At 37.2% G+C, this 19436-nt stretch overlaps 1 protein-coding gene across 6 annotated transcripts in view; it reads right to left on the minus strand.

The window, feature by feature from the left end:
* Positions 1–19436, minus strand: part of DMXL1 (Dmx like 1) — a 134954-nt gene that overhangs the window by 57286 nt on the left and 58232 nt on the right. For all 6 annotated transcript variants that reach the window (XM_086705712.1, XM_086705710.1, XM_025924858.2 and 3 more), the window contains exons 18-26: positions 15933–17618; positions 14333–14440; positions 12235–12404; positions 11579–11676; positions 10615–10780; positions 9645–9906; positions 6745–7838; positions 6096–6287; positions 2727–2803 (exon numbers count right to left, since the gene is read on the minus strand). In XM_086705712.1, coding sequence (XP_086561838.1) covers positions 2727–2803; positions 6096–6287; positions 6745–7838; positions 9645–9906; positions 10615–10780; positions 11579–11676; positions 12235–12404; positions 14333–14440; positions 15933–17618 — 3853 coding nt within the window. The remainder of the gene's footprint in view (positions 1–2726; positions 2804–6095; positions 6288–6744; positions 7839–9644; positions 9907–10614; positions 10781–11578; positions 11677–12234; positions 12405–14332; positions 14441–15932; positions 17619–19436) is intronic.

The following is a 19436-nucleotide window of genomic DNA, read 5'->3' on the forward strand; positions in this document are numbered from 1 at the left end:
AGGACACTGATGAAGAATGAGTTAGTGTCTGGAAAACGAAGCTAGGATTTCTCCTGAAATGAAGGAAAAATGAATAAAATGAAAGCTAAAACAAAAATAAAAGAAACCTCTATGTTCCAATACCTGTCTAATAAGGAACAAAGAAAAGACAAAATATTTAAAGAAATGAAACAAAACAAAGGATCATAGGAGAAAAAGAAGATGCAAACCAAGAAACAAACTCGTAACCACAGGGAAGGAAGTGATGCTTACTAGAGTGGGGGAGGGGATGGTAATAGGTAATAGGTAATGGGGATTAAGGAGTGCACTTGGCAGGATGAACACCAGATGATGTACAGAAGTGCTGAATCACTATATTGTACACCTGAAACTAATATTACACTGTTTGTTAACTAACTGGAATTTAAATAAAAATCAAAAAAAAAAGAAAAAAAAAGAAAGAGAATTTCAAAGCACTAAGGAAAGATACCTAAGTGTCAAACAGTATGTTTTAAAAGTCTAGCTAAATTAGAGTGAAACTTAGGCTATAAAGAGAAAAATCATAAACACCACATTTTTTTCATTTTATTTTTATTTTTCATTTTTATTTAACTTCTTTTTAAATTTACATCCAAGTTAGTTAGCAGATGGTGCAACAATGATTTCAGGAGTAGATTCCTTAATGCCCCTTACCCACTTAGCCCATCCCCCCTTCCACAACCCCTCCAATAACCCTCTGTTTGTTCTCCATATTTAAGCATCTTATGTTTTGTCACCTCCCTGTTTTTATATTATTTTTGCTTCCTTTCCCTTATGTTCATGTGTTTTGTATCTTAAAGTCCTCATGAGTGAAGTCTTATTTGTCTTTCTCTAATATCGTTTGACATAATACCCTCTAGTGCCATTCACATAGTTGCAAATGGCAAGATTTCATTCTTTTTGATCACTAATACTCTATTGTGTGTGTGTGTGTGTATATATATATATATATATATATATATATATATATATATATATATATATATATACCACATCTCCTTTATCCATTCATCCATCGATGGATATGTGGGCTCTTTCCCTATTTTGGCTATTGTGGATAGTGCTGCTATAACCATTGCGGTGCATGTGTCCCTTCGAAACAGCATACCTGTTGCCTTGGATAAATACCTAGTAGTGCAATTGCTGGGTCGTAGGGTAGTTCTAGTTTTAATTTTCTGAGAAACTTCCATACTGTTTTCCAGACTGGCTGCACCAGTTTAAATTCCCACCAGCAGTGCAGAAGAGATTCTCTCTCTCGGCATCCTTGTCAACATCTGTTGTTGCCTGAGTTGTTAATGTTAGCCATCCTGACAGGTGTCAGGTGGTATCTCATTGTGGTTTTGATCTGTATTTCCCTGATGATGAGTGATGTGGAGCATTTTTTCATGTGTCAGTTGGCCACCTGGAAGTCTTCTTTGTACAAGTGTCTATTCATGTCTTTTGCCCATTTCTTCACTGGGTTATTTGTTTTTTGGGTTTTGAGTTTGACAAGTTCTTTACAGATTTTGGATACTAACCCTTTATCTGATATGTTGTTTGCAAATATCCTCTCCTATTCCATCATTGCCTTTTAGTTTTTCTGATTGTTGCCTTCACTGTACAGAAGTTTTTTATTTGGATGAGGTCCCAAGAGTTCATGTTTGCTTTTGTTTCCCTTGCCACCGGAGACGTGTTGAGTAAGAAGTTGCTGCGGCCAAGGTCAAAGAGGTTTTTGCCTGCTTTCTCCTCGAGGATTTTGATGGCTTCCTGTCTAACATTTAGGTCTTTCACCCATCTTGAGTTTGTTTTTGTGTATGGTGTAAGACAGTGGTCCAAGTTCATTCTTCTGCATGTCGTTGTCCAGTTTTCCCAGCACCGCTTGCTAAAGAGACTGTCTTTATTCCATTGGATATTCTTTCCTGCTTTGTCAAAGATTAGTTGGCCATACATTTGTGGGTCCACTTCTGGGTTCTCTATTGTGTTCCATTGATCTCAGTGTCTGTTTTTGTGCCAACATCACTCTTTTTTGAAGTTTATTTGAGAGAGAGTGTGTGAGTGGGGGAGGGGCAGAGAGACAGAGAGAGAGAATCCCAAGCAGGTTCCATGGTGTCAGCACAGAGCCTGACACGGGGCTCGATCCCATGAATCATGAGACCTGAGCCAAAATCAAGAGTTGGTTGCTTAACCAACTAAGCCACCCAGGTGCCCCAACATCATTCTTCTGGGAAATTTTTCTCAATTCCAAGTCACTTACTCCCTCCTTTGGGCTCCCTGAGCCTTTTACTATCTTACATCATATATACTATAATTGTATGATATCATACATTACACGTAACAGTATGTAGTTATATATAATTGCATATAATGACAATGTAACTATACCATTATACTCATGCCTCAAGTACAATGTCATGCTATATATATCACTTATCAGCTCACATGTATGTCTTTAACTAGAATGATCTTAAGAAAGGAGAACTTATCTCAGTGCATACTATGACTCCTAAGTTAGTTAAATGAGTTATACTGACAAGGGTCTACTTGGCATTCATTTACCAGAAAGGCATACACCAAAATTTCAAAGCTGGGGAAAAAAGTACTCTTCAGTTCAAATGCTTTCTGTGCTATTTAAAACACTGTCATAAACAGTTTTTCTAAATCTAGAGCATATAAATTCTGAAATGTCATCAGTTACTGTAAGCATTCCTCAATTTCACAAAGATATTTACCTGTAGTTATGACTACCACAAAGGCACTGATAAATACAAGCAGAAAGTGAGGCTGCTAAAGTATGCATTACATATACCTGGAAAAAAACCACAAAATTACTTTAAGTATAACTTTTAAAAAATCAAACTTGTTTCAAGACCAACTATAATAAGCATTATAAAAAAGTGGAAAAAACTATCTGTCCTTATGAACTACTTCCTTTTTTTCCTTAACATTCATTTATGCCTATACAGGTCTCACTACAGACAAATTAAAAACACTAAGGCTGTGGGCAGATAACATAAAACACACACAGGCTACCTAATTTCTATTTTAAGAGCAAATGGGAAAAGACATTAGCTATTCAGTAGTGCATCAGCCATGTGTTAAAAGAAAACCCTTTGGGGCACCAGGGTGGCTCAGTTGGTTGAGCATCCAACTTTGGCTCAGGTCATGATCTCTCAGTTCAAGAGTTCAAAGCCCCATGTCGTGCTGTGTGCTGGCAGCTCAGAGCCTGGAGCCTGCTTCAGATTCTGTGTCTCCCTCTCTCTCTGCCCCTCCCCTACTCATGCTCTCTCTCTCTGAAAAATAAACAAACATAAAAAAAAATAAAATAAATAAAAAAAGAAAAAGAAAGCCTTTCAAGACTCAACCTTCTTCAAACAAAATATGTAGAAGCTCAGTCTGGTAAATAACAGTTTACCTATGGATAGGTCACTGAAGAATATGCTACCACATATTCTAGCTACTAGAGAAAGCAAGGAACCTGAAGAGAGGGAAATTATTTAGGGAAAGAAGAAGGTATGAAAGACAGCAACTGAAGGGCAAACATTTGTACTGAGGAAGAGAAGGCTCTAAACATGGCATGACAAGCAGTAAAAGAAGTAGATCTGACAAGCATAATCCAGGTCAGAAAGCAAACTAGATGAGACTATTACAAGACTAAGTTCTTCAAATGGAGGGTTGCTGGAATGGAGGAGAGTGGGGATGCACTAGATGCGTGATGGACATTAAGGAGGGCATTTGTGATGAGCAGTGGGTATTGTATGTAAGTGATCAGTCACTAAATTCGACTCATGAAACCATTATTACACTATACATCAACTAACTTGGATTTAAATTTAAAAAAAGAGACCAGGTTCTTGATCTAATTATGAAGTAGGACAGTCTTGGATGCAGACAAAAATGGGAGAGTCACAGATTAAAACCAAAAATCAAGGATATCATCATATTAAAAGAAGACAACAAAACCCACATATGGGAAATTGCAAAAATGATCAAAATATTTTTAAGTTTCTCCAATCAAAAAGTGGAGTCTATTTCTCTACTTACTGAACCTGGGCTGGCCTTGTGACTTGCTTTGACCAAGAAGGCAAAGCATTATATGAGTTCTGAACCTAGTCCTCAAAAGGCCTTGCAAATTCTCCTATTGCTGCTCTTTAAACCCTGCAACCACTATGTAAAATAATCTAGGTGGGATGGTTAATTTTATGCATTAACTTAACTGGACCATGGGGTGCCCAGACATTTGGGGAGACATTCTGGGTTATGTCTGTAAGCGTGATGTGGAATGAAATTAACACAGGTAGAAGCGGCAGACTCAGTAAAGCAGACTGCCCTCCCTAATGTGGGCGGGCCTCACTCAATCAGGTGAAGACCTAAACAGAATAAAGCTGAATATAAGGGAACTTCTGCCTGGCTGTACTGAGCTGGAACACTGGTGTTGTCCTGCCTTTAAACACTTGCTCCTCTTGGGTCTCACGCCTACTGGCTCTCACACTGTACCTTATACTACTACTGGCTTTTCTGGTTGTCAGGTCTCTGGACCCAGACTTGAACTACACAATAGGTCCTGGGTCTCCTCCACCTTGATGACAGCCAATCTTAGGACCTCTCAGCTCCCATAGTTATGTAAGGCAACTGCTCTGTACATATACATACACAAGTCCTATTTGTTCTGTTTTTCTAGAGAACCTAGACCAATACATTAGGCTTGGTTCATAGTGGATGAGACCCGTATGATCCAGATTCTCCTGTCATCCCTGGAAATAGTGTGCCAACCACCCAAAATGCAAATAAGGCCATCCTAATCCAGAATCCAGCCAACGTACCAGCTGATGGAAGACAAATGAAAATATCCAGACATCAGTCAGTCCAGCTGGCCCAAGTTAGAACTGAGGAGCCAACCCAATGAATCATGAGCAAAATAAATGATGGCCATTTGAAGTTACTAATGTTTCAGGGTGGCTCTTAAGCAGCAAAAGCTAACTGATATACCAAGTGTAGGCTCATTATTAAAATTAAGTATGTGATACAGTTTAGCTAAAATGAGCAAAATCTCAACAAAATTAAATTCCTTACTGTATCATATACCATGTGGGCATTTATACTAGAGGAGGACAGGAAAAGCGGCAAAATTAAATTACAAGGGTTAAGGTTATCAAAGAGGGTAAGGCTGTAGGCAATATTCAGGCAAGCAGAATATTGAACTGGTATGATATCGCAGCCTGAGAGGTGGGCGAGAACCAGACGACAGACTATTAAGAGAAAAAGAGAAAAGGAGTCCAAACTTGGTCATACTTTAAAGGATTTCAGTATGCTTGGAGAGTAAGGATGAAACATGGAATGTGATATTAACTGTACATAAAGTACAGTGGTGATGATGAAAAGATGATGTGCTTGACTAGATAACCATGTGTACTGATTCAGTAAGTTTGGAGTCAATTTAAGAATCACATATCCTTAAAATACATGTTTTAATATTAATAAAGGAAAACTTTAATTTTATACCATAATACTTAGTTCCTATTTCTAAAAATCAGCTTCTCCCCTAATTGTAATGCTAAACAATTACTCATGTATCTGCATACACACCTATTACTCTTATCTTAATAAAGTGGCTAAATTTTTTTTTTTTTAATTTTTTTTTTTTCAACGTTTATTTATTTTTGGGACAGAGAGAGACAGAGCATGAACGGGGGAGGGGCAGAGAGAGAGGGAGACACAGAATCGGAAACAGGCTCCAGGCTCTGAGCCATCAGCCCAGAGCCCGACGCGGGGCTCGAACTCACGGACCGCGAGATCGTGACCTGGCTGAAGTCGGACGCTTAACCGACTGCGCCACCCAGGCGCCCCTAAAGTGGCTAAATTAACACTAAATAACTAAATTTAAAATTGAAGTACCCTATTGGGTATGAGAATACAAGTGAGGTCAGCCTGGCCTACAACCCTAAGTTCTCTTTGGTCAAAAAATATAAACTCAGTAATGTGACAATCCCTATGTATAGTCTGATGTTTAAAATTGCTTCTAATAAGTGTTTCTTAACACTTAGCTTTCGGTTTTATCATAATATACAGGTAAGTTAAAAGAATGAACCAAGCATACTTACCTTATTGCTCTGGATGTCAGGATGGGGTGGTGAATCAAAGTTTATTATGGCATGCAGAATATCATGTGTAAGGTTACTAAGGTGCAGTAATGGATTGGCAACTACTGTTTTGGCACTGGCAGTACAAGCAAAGAGGAGGGGTACCGAGGTTTGCTCTGACAGAGGGCTAGGAAATATGGGTTCTGATGTTTCCTTAAAAACAATGGGAAAAAAAAGGTTAATCAACTATTTAAAGTGGTAATTCACTACTTTACTATTTCAGAAGTCTCTTGGAAAAACTTCAAAATAATTCAAAATTAAAAGCATAACAGATTACAGAATTAGGACCTGAGGAGGTCAACATTCCACCAATTATAGAGGAAAATGAGGGGACAATACCCTTTTATCCTAAGGAGAAGTTCATCACCTCACAAGGCACTCACGTAAGAATGCAGAGTATGAATGTAGCAGATCACAGGGCTTGACGGAGAATGATCCTGAAACCATTATACACACACTACGCTACAAACTCCTAACACAAAACGGTATTCCTTAAAGCAACCATAATGAAGAAAATCAACAACTTTAAAATCAAAAACCAAAAGAGCAGTATCAAAAACCATTTCTCATGTGTGTACTATTTCAACTGGCCACTGTGTAACTTACATACCTGCTGAGATTCTTGTAAAAGCAAAATCAACTCCATTCTCACAGATGCAAGACCCCCTCCGTGGGACCCATGAAGTATGCAGTAACTCAGAAACATCCTCAATAGTGACTGATATTTCAAAAGCCACTGTCTTTTTTCCTGAAAATTTTCTCTCAGTTGTTTCACTTTTGTTTGCTGAAGCAAATCTTCAGAATCTTCATTTAATCCAAATCCATCTCCATTTTCGTCCAGGGCAGACTGTAATTCTTCTCCATCTGAACAATAGTCACAGGTCCTCTGAAGAGCTATTACCTCTCTTTCAAGCCAGTGGTAGAGTTGGTAACGCAATTTTCCACCATCTATTTCATAGCCAGTAGATAAAGTACGAAGTTCTACGGTGAGAATCTTTAAACATGCTCTAAATTTTAACTGAACTGCAATTATGTCTTCTGATGGACTCAAAATATCATTTTCATCTAGTGTGCTGAGAGTGTCTGTATAACTAGAACTTGTTTCATCTACTTTTTTCACCGTTTTTCTCTGTAAAGGTTTCAGTTCTTTCATTGAGATAGGGAGATCGTCATTTTCTTCATCGTTATCACTGTCCCATTTTAATTCTAAAGAGTCATCCTGAAATACAATGCTTGGTTGGCTCCAGTCAAAAGAAAGAGTGGAGTTTGACTGCTTCTCTGAGGAACCCTCTGAAGAAGATCCAAAACCATTCATCACTGACTGTGACCAATCAACAGCAGAAGACTTATCTTCCCTTGCATCCAAGTTCACTGGAGAAGAAGGAGAATAGTCTTTACTAGTATCCAGAAAACTCGATGTTCTACAAAAAGGTTTTGTTTTCTTGATGACTTTTGGCATCTTTGATAATACTTCCAAAGCTAACATAGGACAGCCAGCTTTTAAATGAGCACTGGCAGTAGTAAAAAATAATCTTCTTTCAGTTAAATTGATTGTTCCTGCCAGTCCACTTTTTCCCGTTAAACTCATGTGTGTAGACAATACATCAGATGATCCAAAATGACGTCTCAGCAACAGAGGATGCGTTCTTAGATAATTGTAGAAATTAAAAACTGCAGGATTACAGGCTGACATCATGACTTGATCTGAAAGTAAATTAAGTTTATCAGCTAAGAAAAATTCAAGAGTTGTACTGCAGTCTTTTTCTCTATGGCACCTTTACCCACCTGGTCTTTTGAACAGAATTTTACTAAGAGATCACACTCACACATGGCAATGAACAGACAAGAACACGTTTGTCATGAAAGTGTTTTAACATAAAAGGAGAACGGAGGTTATACTGATTTCCGCCTCTTCAGGTAATAATTTAAGATTATTTGAACATCCACTTACACACCCATAGTTCTTATTCTCCTACTTCCCTCAACATCCCTTCCCAGTCTGCTGTGCTAAATCTTCCTCATCTTCTCTACTTGAGGATGTTAAGAGTATCCTACAGTTCAGTGCTTGGCTTCTTTTCTGTCTACACTCGCTGAGTGAACTCATACAGTGCCAAGGCTTCAAATACCATCTAGACATTGGTAACTTGCACATCTATTTCAAGCCCAACTTCATCCTGTACATCTAGACTGCTATATCCAAAGGCCTACATTACATTTCCATTTACATGCACATACTCTTTCCTCAAGGTCTCTTTATCTAGTGTGCTCTTAGCCTAAACCACTCTTTATCCAGATAGCTACTAGATAACTCACTCAGGTCTCTGTTCAAAGGTCAGCTTATCAGAGAGGGCTTCTCTATCTAAAACAACACTCCCCCAAACCTGCTCCTGGTTTTCCTCATACCATTTACCTCAAGCTAAAAATCCAGGAGTTATCCTTGACTCTTACTCCCTTCACATCCAATCCTACCTAGTTTACCTGAAAATTATATTCCAAATCCCACCATTTTTCTGAGCCTCCGCTCCTATTATTCCAGTCCAAGCCACTCTTACCTTTTAAAATTTTCTTCTAGAATAGAGAATTTGACTCTAAAAGTATGTGATCATGTATTAATCCCAAATCAAAATACACTTTTGACATGAATATGTGTAGGTATAAAACAGTGACCGGCAAAGGCCTTTTCTTTTCCCCCTTCATTACAGACAAGTCAGTTTGGAAATCTTTAGCTCAGATGGCCAGGACATTTCAACAACTGAACATGGCTTTCTCACAATTCTCTCACAGTAAGACTCATGATATTCCTCATTAAATGATGCTATGTAAAAACCTATCAACTAAAATCTTTTCCAATTAGTACTTCAAGTGATATGACTGACACCAAGGATACCAGCTATTACAAATAATTCAATTCTACCTATGGAAAAATATTTGAAAAGCATATCCCATCATTTTTATATGATTTCATACAAAGATTCCATTTTATACTAACCTCTAGAAAAGAAGCAAAAGGGATTTCTAAAACAAAAGGAGATCTTAAAAAAAGGTAAATTATAAAAAATTCTCTACCTCACTCATCTCATAAAAAACTAATCCTATCACTTGTCAACTTTCTTTAAAGAAAGTATTTTTATTATAAAAATTATAAAACTAATTAACAAACACACAAACTTGCACCTGAGAAAAATGGATTTTCTATCACTACTTTCCTCAAAATTTATATTCAAATATTGATAATATTTATGTCGAATACACTGATTTTATAAAAACAGAAAATCCAAAGTTCTTGGTTTTCAAAGGATTTTTCTGAAAAAAAGGATTTTCTTAAAAAAAAACCCCAAAAAACTGTATGTACATAACTCTGTGTCCCCAACTAAATCTTAAAAGTCTTAGACCATGTTTTCAACTTGCTTTGTATTACCCTTAGCACCCAACAGTGTGTTCTGCACCCAGCAAACACTAAAACAACTGTATTATTATCTGTATTATTAACATCTTAGAAATGTAGCTTACCATCATCCTCTCTGACTGGTTGCTTTATTAATGTTTCCAGAGCACCACTATAATCTTCCAAAATCCAATATGCCATACTCCGAAGAAAAGGATCATAATGCATACTTATGTTCAATGAATTGAGTTCACTGACAGGAGAATCAACTCCCAAAACTTTTTTACGTAAAATAGATTTATATGTTGCAGATGTATCAAATTCAGACTCATAGAGTCTTGCTATTACAAGAGCCAACTGAATGTCATTCAGTTTCTCAAGACATACCTTCAAAAAGAGAAATACTGGTTATCAATAAGCAGAAGCATCTTTCATTTTAAGATAAACTCGACCGACTCACTAATAACTAGATGAAAAAAAAGGCACTGTTAGTATCTGAAATTTTTAAAAATATTTATTCTTGAGAGAGAGGGAGACAGAGTGTGAGCAGGGGAGGGGCAGAGAAAGAAGGGAGACACAGAACTGGAAACAGGCTCCAGGCTCTGAGCTGTCAGCACAGAGCCTGAGGTGGGGCTTGAACTGTGAGATTGTGACCTGAGCCGAAGTCAGACACTTAACCAACTGAGCCACCCAGGCACCCCTAGATGAAAGGATTTTTAAAAGTCACTATTAAATATTACTATGTATTTATTAGCCTTATGCAATTTCTGCTATTCTTAAATTAAATTAAAAAATAAAAATTTAAGCCTACATAAAAAGCTTAAAAGGCTGACAATGCTTCTTTTCATGTTTATTTACTTTTGGGACAGAGAGAGAGAGAGACAGAGCGCAAGCAGGGGAGGGGCAGAGAGAGAGGGAGACACAGAATCTGAAGCAGGCTCCAGGCTCTGAGCTGTCAGCACAGAGCCCGACGTGCGAAATCACGTCCCAACACACAAACTGCGAAATCATGACCCAAGCCAAAGTCAGACACCCAACCAACTGAGCCATCCAGGCACCCCAACAATGCTTTTATTAAAAAAGTTTCATCATTACCTCAATTGCATCTCTGAGGCAACCAGCTAAAAGAAAAAATGCTGCAGAATGTTCAAATCTTTGTTTGCCTAACAAAGAAAAGGCATTCTTTAAAGCTGCTTTACGCCATCTCTCATCCTCAAAATTGTGTCCAAAAAACTGTGTCATCTTGGTGTCTTTTTGGGATCTATAAAGAAAAAAAATGTATGAAAATTTTGAAGCACGATGTTTCCACAGTCAGAACCAATTTTATAAAGTCAGCCATTTACAAGTTAAGACTCAAAAGAAACACTTGCCCATGTATGGATTACTATACATCTGCCTGCCCACTGGAGGATTACTGGTGATCAAAACCTAAGGAATTTATTTATCCTGATTCAAAACAATCCTAAAAGATCTAGTCTCTGAGAAAACTGACTGGTGCCCATGATCTTCCCCTCAAAGTTGTATTCATATAGATTCACCTGGAACAGAGTGTGAAATAAATGATGAACTATTTTTACTAATCATGTTTATCAAGTCTTGCTGAGAATAAGTAAAAGAGAAAATTCCAAGTGATCCTTGCTCAAGAGTGGGGTCGGGGCCCACAGGAGGAGGGTAGTTTGGAGGGATAGCCTGGTCCATGAATCTGTAATAGGGCAGAGGGTAGATGCCTGTTCCAGATTCCACCAATTCGTCTTCTTCCCCACTACAGAGACAAGTCTTTGGTTTAGTTCTTTGTTCCAAAGAAGTGCCATGAGAAATTCTTACAATAAATAAGAAAATGGCTTCCTGGACTGATAAACCTAAAACCTAAAGTGATGTCATCAAGATTTTTCTATTCTGGAAAACACTTGGGCTTCTTTCCTATGAATCTCTCCCTAAACACAAAAATAACTAAGAATGTACATGAATCACAATTAACAAGAACAACAAATCTTGACTTTATTTCATACACTTGTTCCTTACGAAAAGTTTTCCATTTTGAAGCAGTTTTCTTACCTACCTATATAAGCCCCAAATCACAGCTTTCTTTCTCATTGCAAGGTAAAAAATGGCAGCATCTAAAGGATCATTCTTTCTATAAAAGGCTGCTTTAGCTACCTATAATTAGAAAATGTTGGTCAAAATTTCACGGAAACAATTTTTAAACAAACAAAATAACTTCTCTCACATACCACACCGACACACATTATTTCAATGACCAATGAATTAAGAAAATATGTGCACAAATGCATGGATGTTTATGTATACATACGCACACATATACACATATTTTACACTTGAACGCGTGCATTTTTTATAATTTCAAAAGTAATTCAGGGTGGTGGCCTCCAAAGACACAGAGAGGTGGGAACACATGGACGATGCTCTTCAGTACAAGCTCCTCAGTACTATTTTACTTTTCCAAGATGTATATACATCATTTTGTAAAAATCAGACACATACTAAGTAAATGTATCAACTACAATGGAAGAATTAGAATATAAACATTAAAATCCTGTATTAATGAGATATTTTGAAATATCATGGCTATTTCAAGGCATTTTACTGATTCACTTAAAAAATAGAAACAAGAAAGGGAGTAAGGAATGTTCTTTAAAGCAATACCTAAAATACATTAATTACTTCATTTTTCTACCACAATAAAATACAACTTACCTTTTCTATGCACTTGCGTAAGGTGCGGGTGTTCCGGACCCACCACCCCACGCCCATGGCTCTCAGTTCCGACCAGGTGGGATCATCTTTCTGCATGGCCGGCAGCATGCTCAGCAGTTCCTCCTCTGCTACCGAGTGAAAAGCCCAGGCAAAATGACTAGTAGACAGGCCTGAATAAATGTCAAAAAATAATGTTCATGGGAAATACAAACATGTTTATATAATGCTGATCAGAAATGCGTGTGCCATATTTGTCATAAGCAAGTCTCAACTCTTTATGGGACTCACAGAAGCACAATTAAGAGTTTAGGGTTGGAGGAAATAGGTTTTTTCTTTCGTTGTTTCTCCTAACAACTCTATCACTTCACTATTTTTTATAATAAGCACATATTTTCTATGATTAAAACACCTATTTTTAAAAAAAGGTAAGAAAAAATGTTTTATGGAAAATGCTACTTTTCTGATTATTTTTGCTCTCTAGCTATTACCCATGATCTTTCCTTAGAAAATGAGAAACACTTAACGTACTGTTCTATGCTGGAATGACTGTTATTCACAGCTGATTCTCACTTTCCTTTGGTCAATGTTTGTTTTGTGGATTGAATACCATGGAATTAAAACAGCATCAAGTAGATAGGACACCTCCCTGAAAAGAACTTAACAGGGTAGACTCTGGAATCAGATGATACAATAAACCCAGATCCATCCCTAACTATGTAACTGTGGACAAATTACTTCGACTCCTGATTGTTCAACTGCCTCATTCATAAAATGTGAATAATCACAGCACTACCTTATTACATTGTTGTGAGGATTAAAATACCAGAGTTTAAGCATTTAGAATAGAATCTTAAAGCATTTAAAATACCAGAGTTAAGGCATTTAGAATAATAACTATTATTACCCCTTATCACCACATTAGTCAGACACTTTTTTATGTACACAGTATCATTTACATCAGCAATTCTCTTAACCTACTGGCCCCTACATTTGGGGCTTACTGTTCAGCTTCCATTTGGTCTCTTCACAGAGTTCATTTTCTTTGGTATTTCTGGGTGAAGTACATGCTTAATTATAAGATGTGGCTTTGAACATATATGGACTCAAAATTTTAATCTGATAGCAAATGCCAAGGAATCTGAAATGCCCACTATACTTTCTTTCCTTGGAAAGAAATATAGAAATTAAAAAAAAGAAAAACACCTATGCAGTAAATGGACTGCTATTCTGAACTGTTTTTAGATGTCTATTATCTCTCAACTAAGTTCAATAATATTTCACAAATAATTAAACGATTAGACTTAGAATTTTAGTACTTTTCCAAAGCTAAATACAAAATGAAGGGAAGGAGGGAGCAGAAAGACAGAAAGAAAGGAAAAGAGAAAGCAAGAGACAGACAGACATCAATAAGAAGAGGCTAACCTCTGTCCCAATAACACTGTTTAACCCTGTAGCTCCAATAATGCTGGAACCCAGCTGCACCTCTGAACTTCCAGGGCAGTAAGCCAAGAAATACCCTGTTTTAAGTTACCTTAAACTTAAGTCAAATATTTCTGTTAATTTAAGGCCTAAGGTATATGAGAGTATCTGAAAGGTTAATAAACTAACATCTGAAATACACAGTAGTTTTGGGGTGAGTGAATTTTCCCTTTCTATGTTCTATACTCTTTACGTAAGACAATTAAAAACTATTATTTCTGGAACAAAAATGTCACTCAAATTTTGGGTAGAAAACTCAACTTTGATAAATGTTAAATAGAGCAAAGAAAAAAATCTAAACAAGTTGAAGAGAATAAAACAGTATTAATTGGTCTTAAATGTATGACCCATTTGAAAATGTAACACAGATTATCTAACTGCCCAATACCCATTTCTTCATTAAGTCTTTCCATCTACCAAAAAAATTCCAGTATTTTAAGAAATAAAGAAAAGAAATTAATAAAGAAATTAAGAAAATTAAATGGAAATAAATATTTTTACAAGTAAGTTAAGGACACTTAAAATGTGTCAAATTTGTCATTGTCATATCTGGGCAAAATGTTCTCAAGCCTCTCTACTTTTACTCTCTTTCCTTTTAATAGATTACTACCAAAATCACCTTGGTGAAGGAGCTGAGCTCGGTAAGCTGGAAGGGAAGTTGTAAGGAACGTATGAAGTCGAACAGCTAAAAGAAATTTTAACCCACATTCATCGAGAGTTTCTCCACCTATGAACAACAAAAACAATAACAAAGTATTTACTTTTTTGTATTTATAAGAAAACCATTTCATGAGCAAACTCCAAGTAAATGTTAATAATTCTGGCATGTGGCATATGTCACAGCACCAAATACAGGAACAAAACATTCTGAAACCAACAAAAGTTACCGGTCTAATTATTATCTAATATTTCCTTTGTCTACACAAACAAACATCACAGACCAAAGTAGTATAGTTAAATATTTATTTTGAAAAATATTAAAGAGAATGAATTGACTCGGGGTTAGCGATATTTTTCATAACTCAACCTCCTCCCATCTGATCTTGTTTAAATTAAAATGTAACTAAATTTTAAAATAGTTTAACCTTCACTCTGCAATTCCATGTTGATTCAAGCCATAGACCCATCCCAATAATCAACTATTAACACAGGAAAAAATAGTTACATATTTTCCTTTCAAACACAGTTCAAGGGGTGCATCCTACTGACCTATGCACAAGGCCAGACTTGTTAATTTCAAATCTTACTGAGATCTGATGTGAATTCTACCTTCCAATTTTTTTTTTTTTTTTTAATAACTCAGATTAAGATGAAAAAAATGCTCTCTGGGTGAGGAAAAGACCTAATTTTATTACACTTATTTTTGTCATGCTAAGCAAGAGTATACATTACTGCTAATTTTAAAGAACCTCAATATTTTAAAAACCCATTAACAGAGGCACCTGGCTGGCTCACTCGTTTAAGTATCCAATTTATGGGTTTCTGCCCAGGTCAGGATCTCAAGGTCTGTGGGATTGAGCCCCGCGTCAGGCTCCACAATGATAGCATGGAGCATGCTTGGGACTCTCTCCCTCTCTCTCTGCCCCTCAACCTCTCTACATGCATGCAAACTCTCTTTTAAACTTAAAAAAAAAAAAAAATTAACAGTGATTACAACAGGAGAAAAAGCAGAAAGCACCTTTTACTTTCAGGTATTTAAAGTGATTATTTATTTATTTTTGAGGCAAAGAGAGACAGAGCATGAATGGGGGAGGGGCAGAGAGAGAGGGAGACACAGAATCGGAAGCAGGCTCCAGGCTCCGAGCCATCAGCCCAGAGCCCAACGCGGGGCTCGAACTCACGGACCGTGAGATCGAGACCTGAGCTGAAGTCGGCCACTTAACCGACTGAGCCACCCAGGTGCCCCTAAAGTGATTATTTAATAAGAAGGTTAACTTTTGCCAAACTCAAAAGGATTCGATTGGATCTTTAACATTATTAAGCAGACATCAGGTAAAAACGACTGGCATAGTGACTCTCTGCATACTCTCTCAAAGTACTATGATTTACGGAAAAATAGTATCTATTAAAGTTAAAACTATCATGAAGGTATAGTAATAATGATTTTAAAAACCGTCATGGGCATAATTTTTATAAAAATTACTTAAGATTATTTTCTGCATAAGTAAGTAGAACAGTGACCAGCTGTTCTGCCACTCCCATATCTAGTTTAGTTTTACCTTGGCTTCTGTCTCTGCTTTCTCCGATATCAGTGCTGGTAGTTGCGATTGTGTCTGCTAAGGCCATCAAAGACATCTGCTCCATCCGGCTGAGTCCTGGTAAACTAGAATGAAGTAAGTGGCCAGAGAGAACCTGAGCGTGCTCAGGACCAAAGTAAGTTGGACTGTATTGTGAAAGGTCGATAACCCTGGGCTTTGTGTTTTCTTCATCTGTCTCTACCACGTGATTATCAGTCATTAAAGTTGGGATCTGAAAAAGCTCATCATAACTTTCTTTTGACAACTGGTTTGAGTTGTTTAAAGTACTTTGATTACTAGATTTCTCTAAAGACGCATAACAGCTATCGTCATCTGCTGCAAGTAAGGCATATAAAGGAAGCGGAGGGACAGAATCTATTTCTGTATAATCTGTATTTTCACTTTTGTTGAAAGCCTGGGGATCTCTGGTAGTGCTTCCACTAGCACTGATGGTGAGAGATCTAAGGCGGCGCTCGTGGTTGGATTCGGCTTCATTCAGAGCCACAACCTCTCCAGCAATGCACTTGACAAGGTGCGACAAGATGGCCTTCGCTCTCCGAACTTTGCCAAGGTCCATGAGTTCTAAAAGCTGCAAAGGATGGTACTGAGGTAAAGTTGGGGAAAGAACATGAGCTGCTTCAAAAAGACCTGAATCTTCTGTGTCCACAGAAGGATCAAAGGCAGTTCTCTTTCCACAGATTTTCTGTGCAAGACTGGTCATGGATCGAGTCAGAGTTTTCTTTGGAGGATGTAATCCAGAACTTGATGAGTTACTCTGTTTTATTAAACTTATTATAGATGGAGTGCTCCCATTGTAGGACTCTGTGACAACGGGTTCTTGTTTAGAAGATGGCTGCCACTGGGAATATACATGCATTTCACAGTCCATGCCTACCACCAGGATGCCATCCCGGACCCATGACAAAGAAACAGGAAAAGGTGGAGAGCCTTCTACTGAAGAAACCAAATCCATACTTCTTAATAGCACAAATTTAGAAAGAGGCACAGCTTTAGTGCTTTCCCAGAGAGGAAATGCGAGGCTTTCCTTACCAGCCTGTTCTTGTACCTTGCCAGCCAGGGGTCCATACATAAAAAGTTTTGATCCAATTCCTACAGTGAGGATATGAGAACCATCCTCTCTGGACATCCAATCTAAGTGAACTAAATGCTTTGTGTTGGATGTGATACTCTCTTTACTGGAGAAATACACCTCTTGCTTATTGTAAGCCACTAAGTTGCTATCAATACTAATGCCAGAATCTAACACTGTATTTAATTCGTCTAAATGAATTGTCTGTTCAAGGACCCAACAGGAACCTCCTGTAGACTCACATTCAAAAATGCTTACATGCATCAAAAAGTCCTGAGAAGACCTACTATTAGATGCAGGCTGCTTATAGGCTACTGCTAACCGATTTGTATGTGCACAGCTAACTTCTACAGGCCTACCAGGGACGGTTATACTACTATTGCTATGAAGTCCATCCTCAATAAGTAACGGCCATTCTTCCCAAATGTATACAAGATCCATTTTTCCATTCTTCAATGTGGCAGATTCTCCATCTGTTACTCTGCATCTCCAGAATCTTACTTTCTCATCCGAGCACGAAGTTGCCAATAAATAAGGAGCACTGCACACAGGATATATGGAAGAAGAACTCAGATGTCCTAAAACAAAAATGATCTATTAACAAAATGTCAAATTGGATAAGTATTTCTGTTTTCATGTACTAAAGGTTTTAGTCTTTGTACAAACTCCTGTTAACAACGTGACGGCCTATACTCAGTTTAAGAGTCAACAAGATCAGTAAAATGCTTTTAAAGATGTCAAAAAAGGTATACATAAAGGGCAATATTACCAAAACCGAGAATTGGAAGAGAACTCTGAGGTGGTCTGCTTCAATTCCTACATTTAATAGGTAAGGACCTTTGACCAAATATGTGATGTATCTTACACTAAATCAAACACAAGCTAGAATGACGCAGAGTTAGAAAACCTGAATTCTAATGCTGGTTCTCAAGCCAGTAGTCTCTCTGCTCATTTTATATATTAATATGCATCTCATTTTAAAGATACCAATATATTTTTAAAACTGTGTCAACATTTCCTGGCTCCTTCTCTTTCATCTTTTTCAATACAATTTTGTAAGCAGCCCATGTTTACTGAAGTACCAGGTGAGCCCTCCGTAACTGATGTCTATGTGACATTACTGATGCTGAGAAGATTCTTAAGTGGGACAAAACATTTGCCATCCTTAATGTAATGACACACTTTTAATTTCCTAAACCACTGGCAAACTTCTTTTTCTTCAAGATGGTAGTGACTATTTTAGGTTCCTAGCCACAGGGTCTCTGATGCATCTATTCCACTCTAGGAGTCTAGAGCAAAAGCAGGTATACACAAAAAGGAGACAAATACGAGTGGCTATGTTCAATCAAACTTATTTACAAAACAGGTAGGTAGCCCGTAGTTTGCTAACCCATGAACTAATTACAACATAGAAATGCTATATAGGATATCTATCATATCTTAAAAGTATTTCAACATAATTTTAATAAAGTTTTTTTTAAGTCCTCAAGGAGGATAGCAGTGTTGTGAAAGGACACAATTAGCATTGTCCGTTGGTATCTCTGAGCTGAGTAGAGAGTAGCTGACCTTCTTAATAGTCTTGATATTAAAAAAAAAAAAAAAAATTAAGACTAGGAAAAATGCTTTTTCTCCATGCTATTTTTTGCCAAACAAAACGAATTTCTCCTTTTTCGCTAGAACTCCTACTCTTCTGCCAAACTCAACTTGAGCCAAAGTTAAATAAGAGGGCTGTTTTTAGAAATATTTCTCTTAGATTTCTCATATTATTTTAATTGGAGTTCAGCAGTGAAGATCCAACTATTCTGGCTAAGGGAACAGTTCTTAAAATTGTGTCTATACAAACATCATTCTTTTTCAAACTTTTTCTTTGCATTAATGCTTCTTTCAGTAAAATATATGAAGAAACAAAATTAAAAGTTATTAAAACAATGTTAATACCCCAGCTCCTAACTTCACCAATTAGAAAAGTACTTGATAATGACATGGCAAACTGCAAAGCATTCCAAGTCATCAGTTCAAAAAATGACAGAGAAGTAGAAAAGACCAAATGCACACTGTGACTATGAAACTCAAAGAAGTGGGTAATAAAAGGTGATTTTGTCTTGGTTTTCCTGATACCCTAGAATTGTGGTTCTTCATCTATTGTATGAATTAGAATCACCTGGGGACCCTTGTTGAAACAGCCTGTGACGTGCACCAGCATTTGTGATTCAGTACACCTGGGAGGGTGTAGACCAAGAATTTTTATTTCTAACAAGTTCCCAGATAATGCTGATGCTGCTGGTCTGGAGATCACATTTTGAGAACCACTGCTCTAGATTAAAGATGATAAATATTACGAGGAACGACCCATTCAAAATCCCTCAGAGGACACAGCTCCAGGCAGCCATGACCAA

Source organism: Puma concolor, chromosome A1 (genome assembly GCF_028749965.1).
Source record: "Puma concolor isolate L17-30 chromosome A1, mPumCon1.1.hap2, whole genome shotgun sequence".
Taxonomy (NCBI): Eukaryota; Metazoa; Chordata; class Mammalia; order Carnivora; family Felidae; genus Puma; species Puma concolor.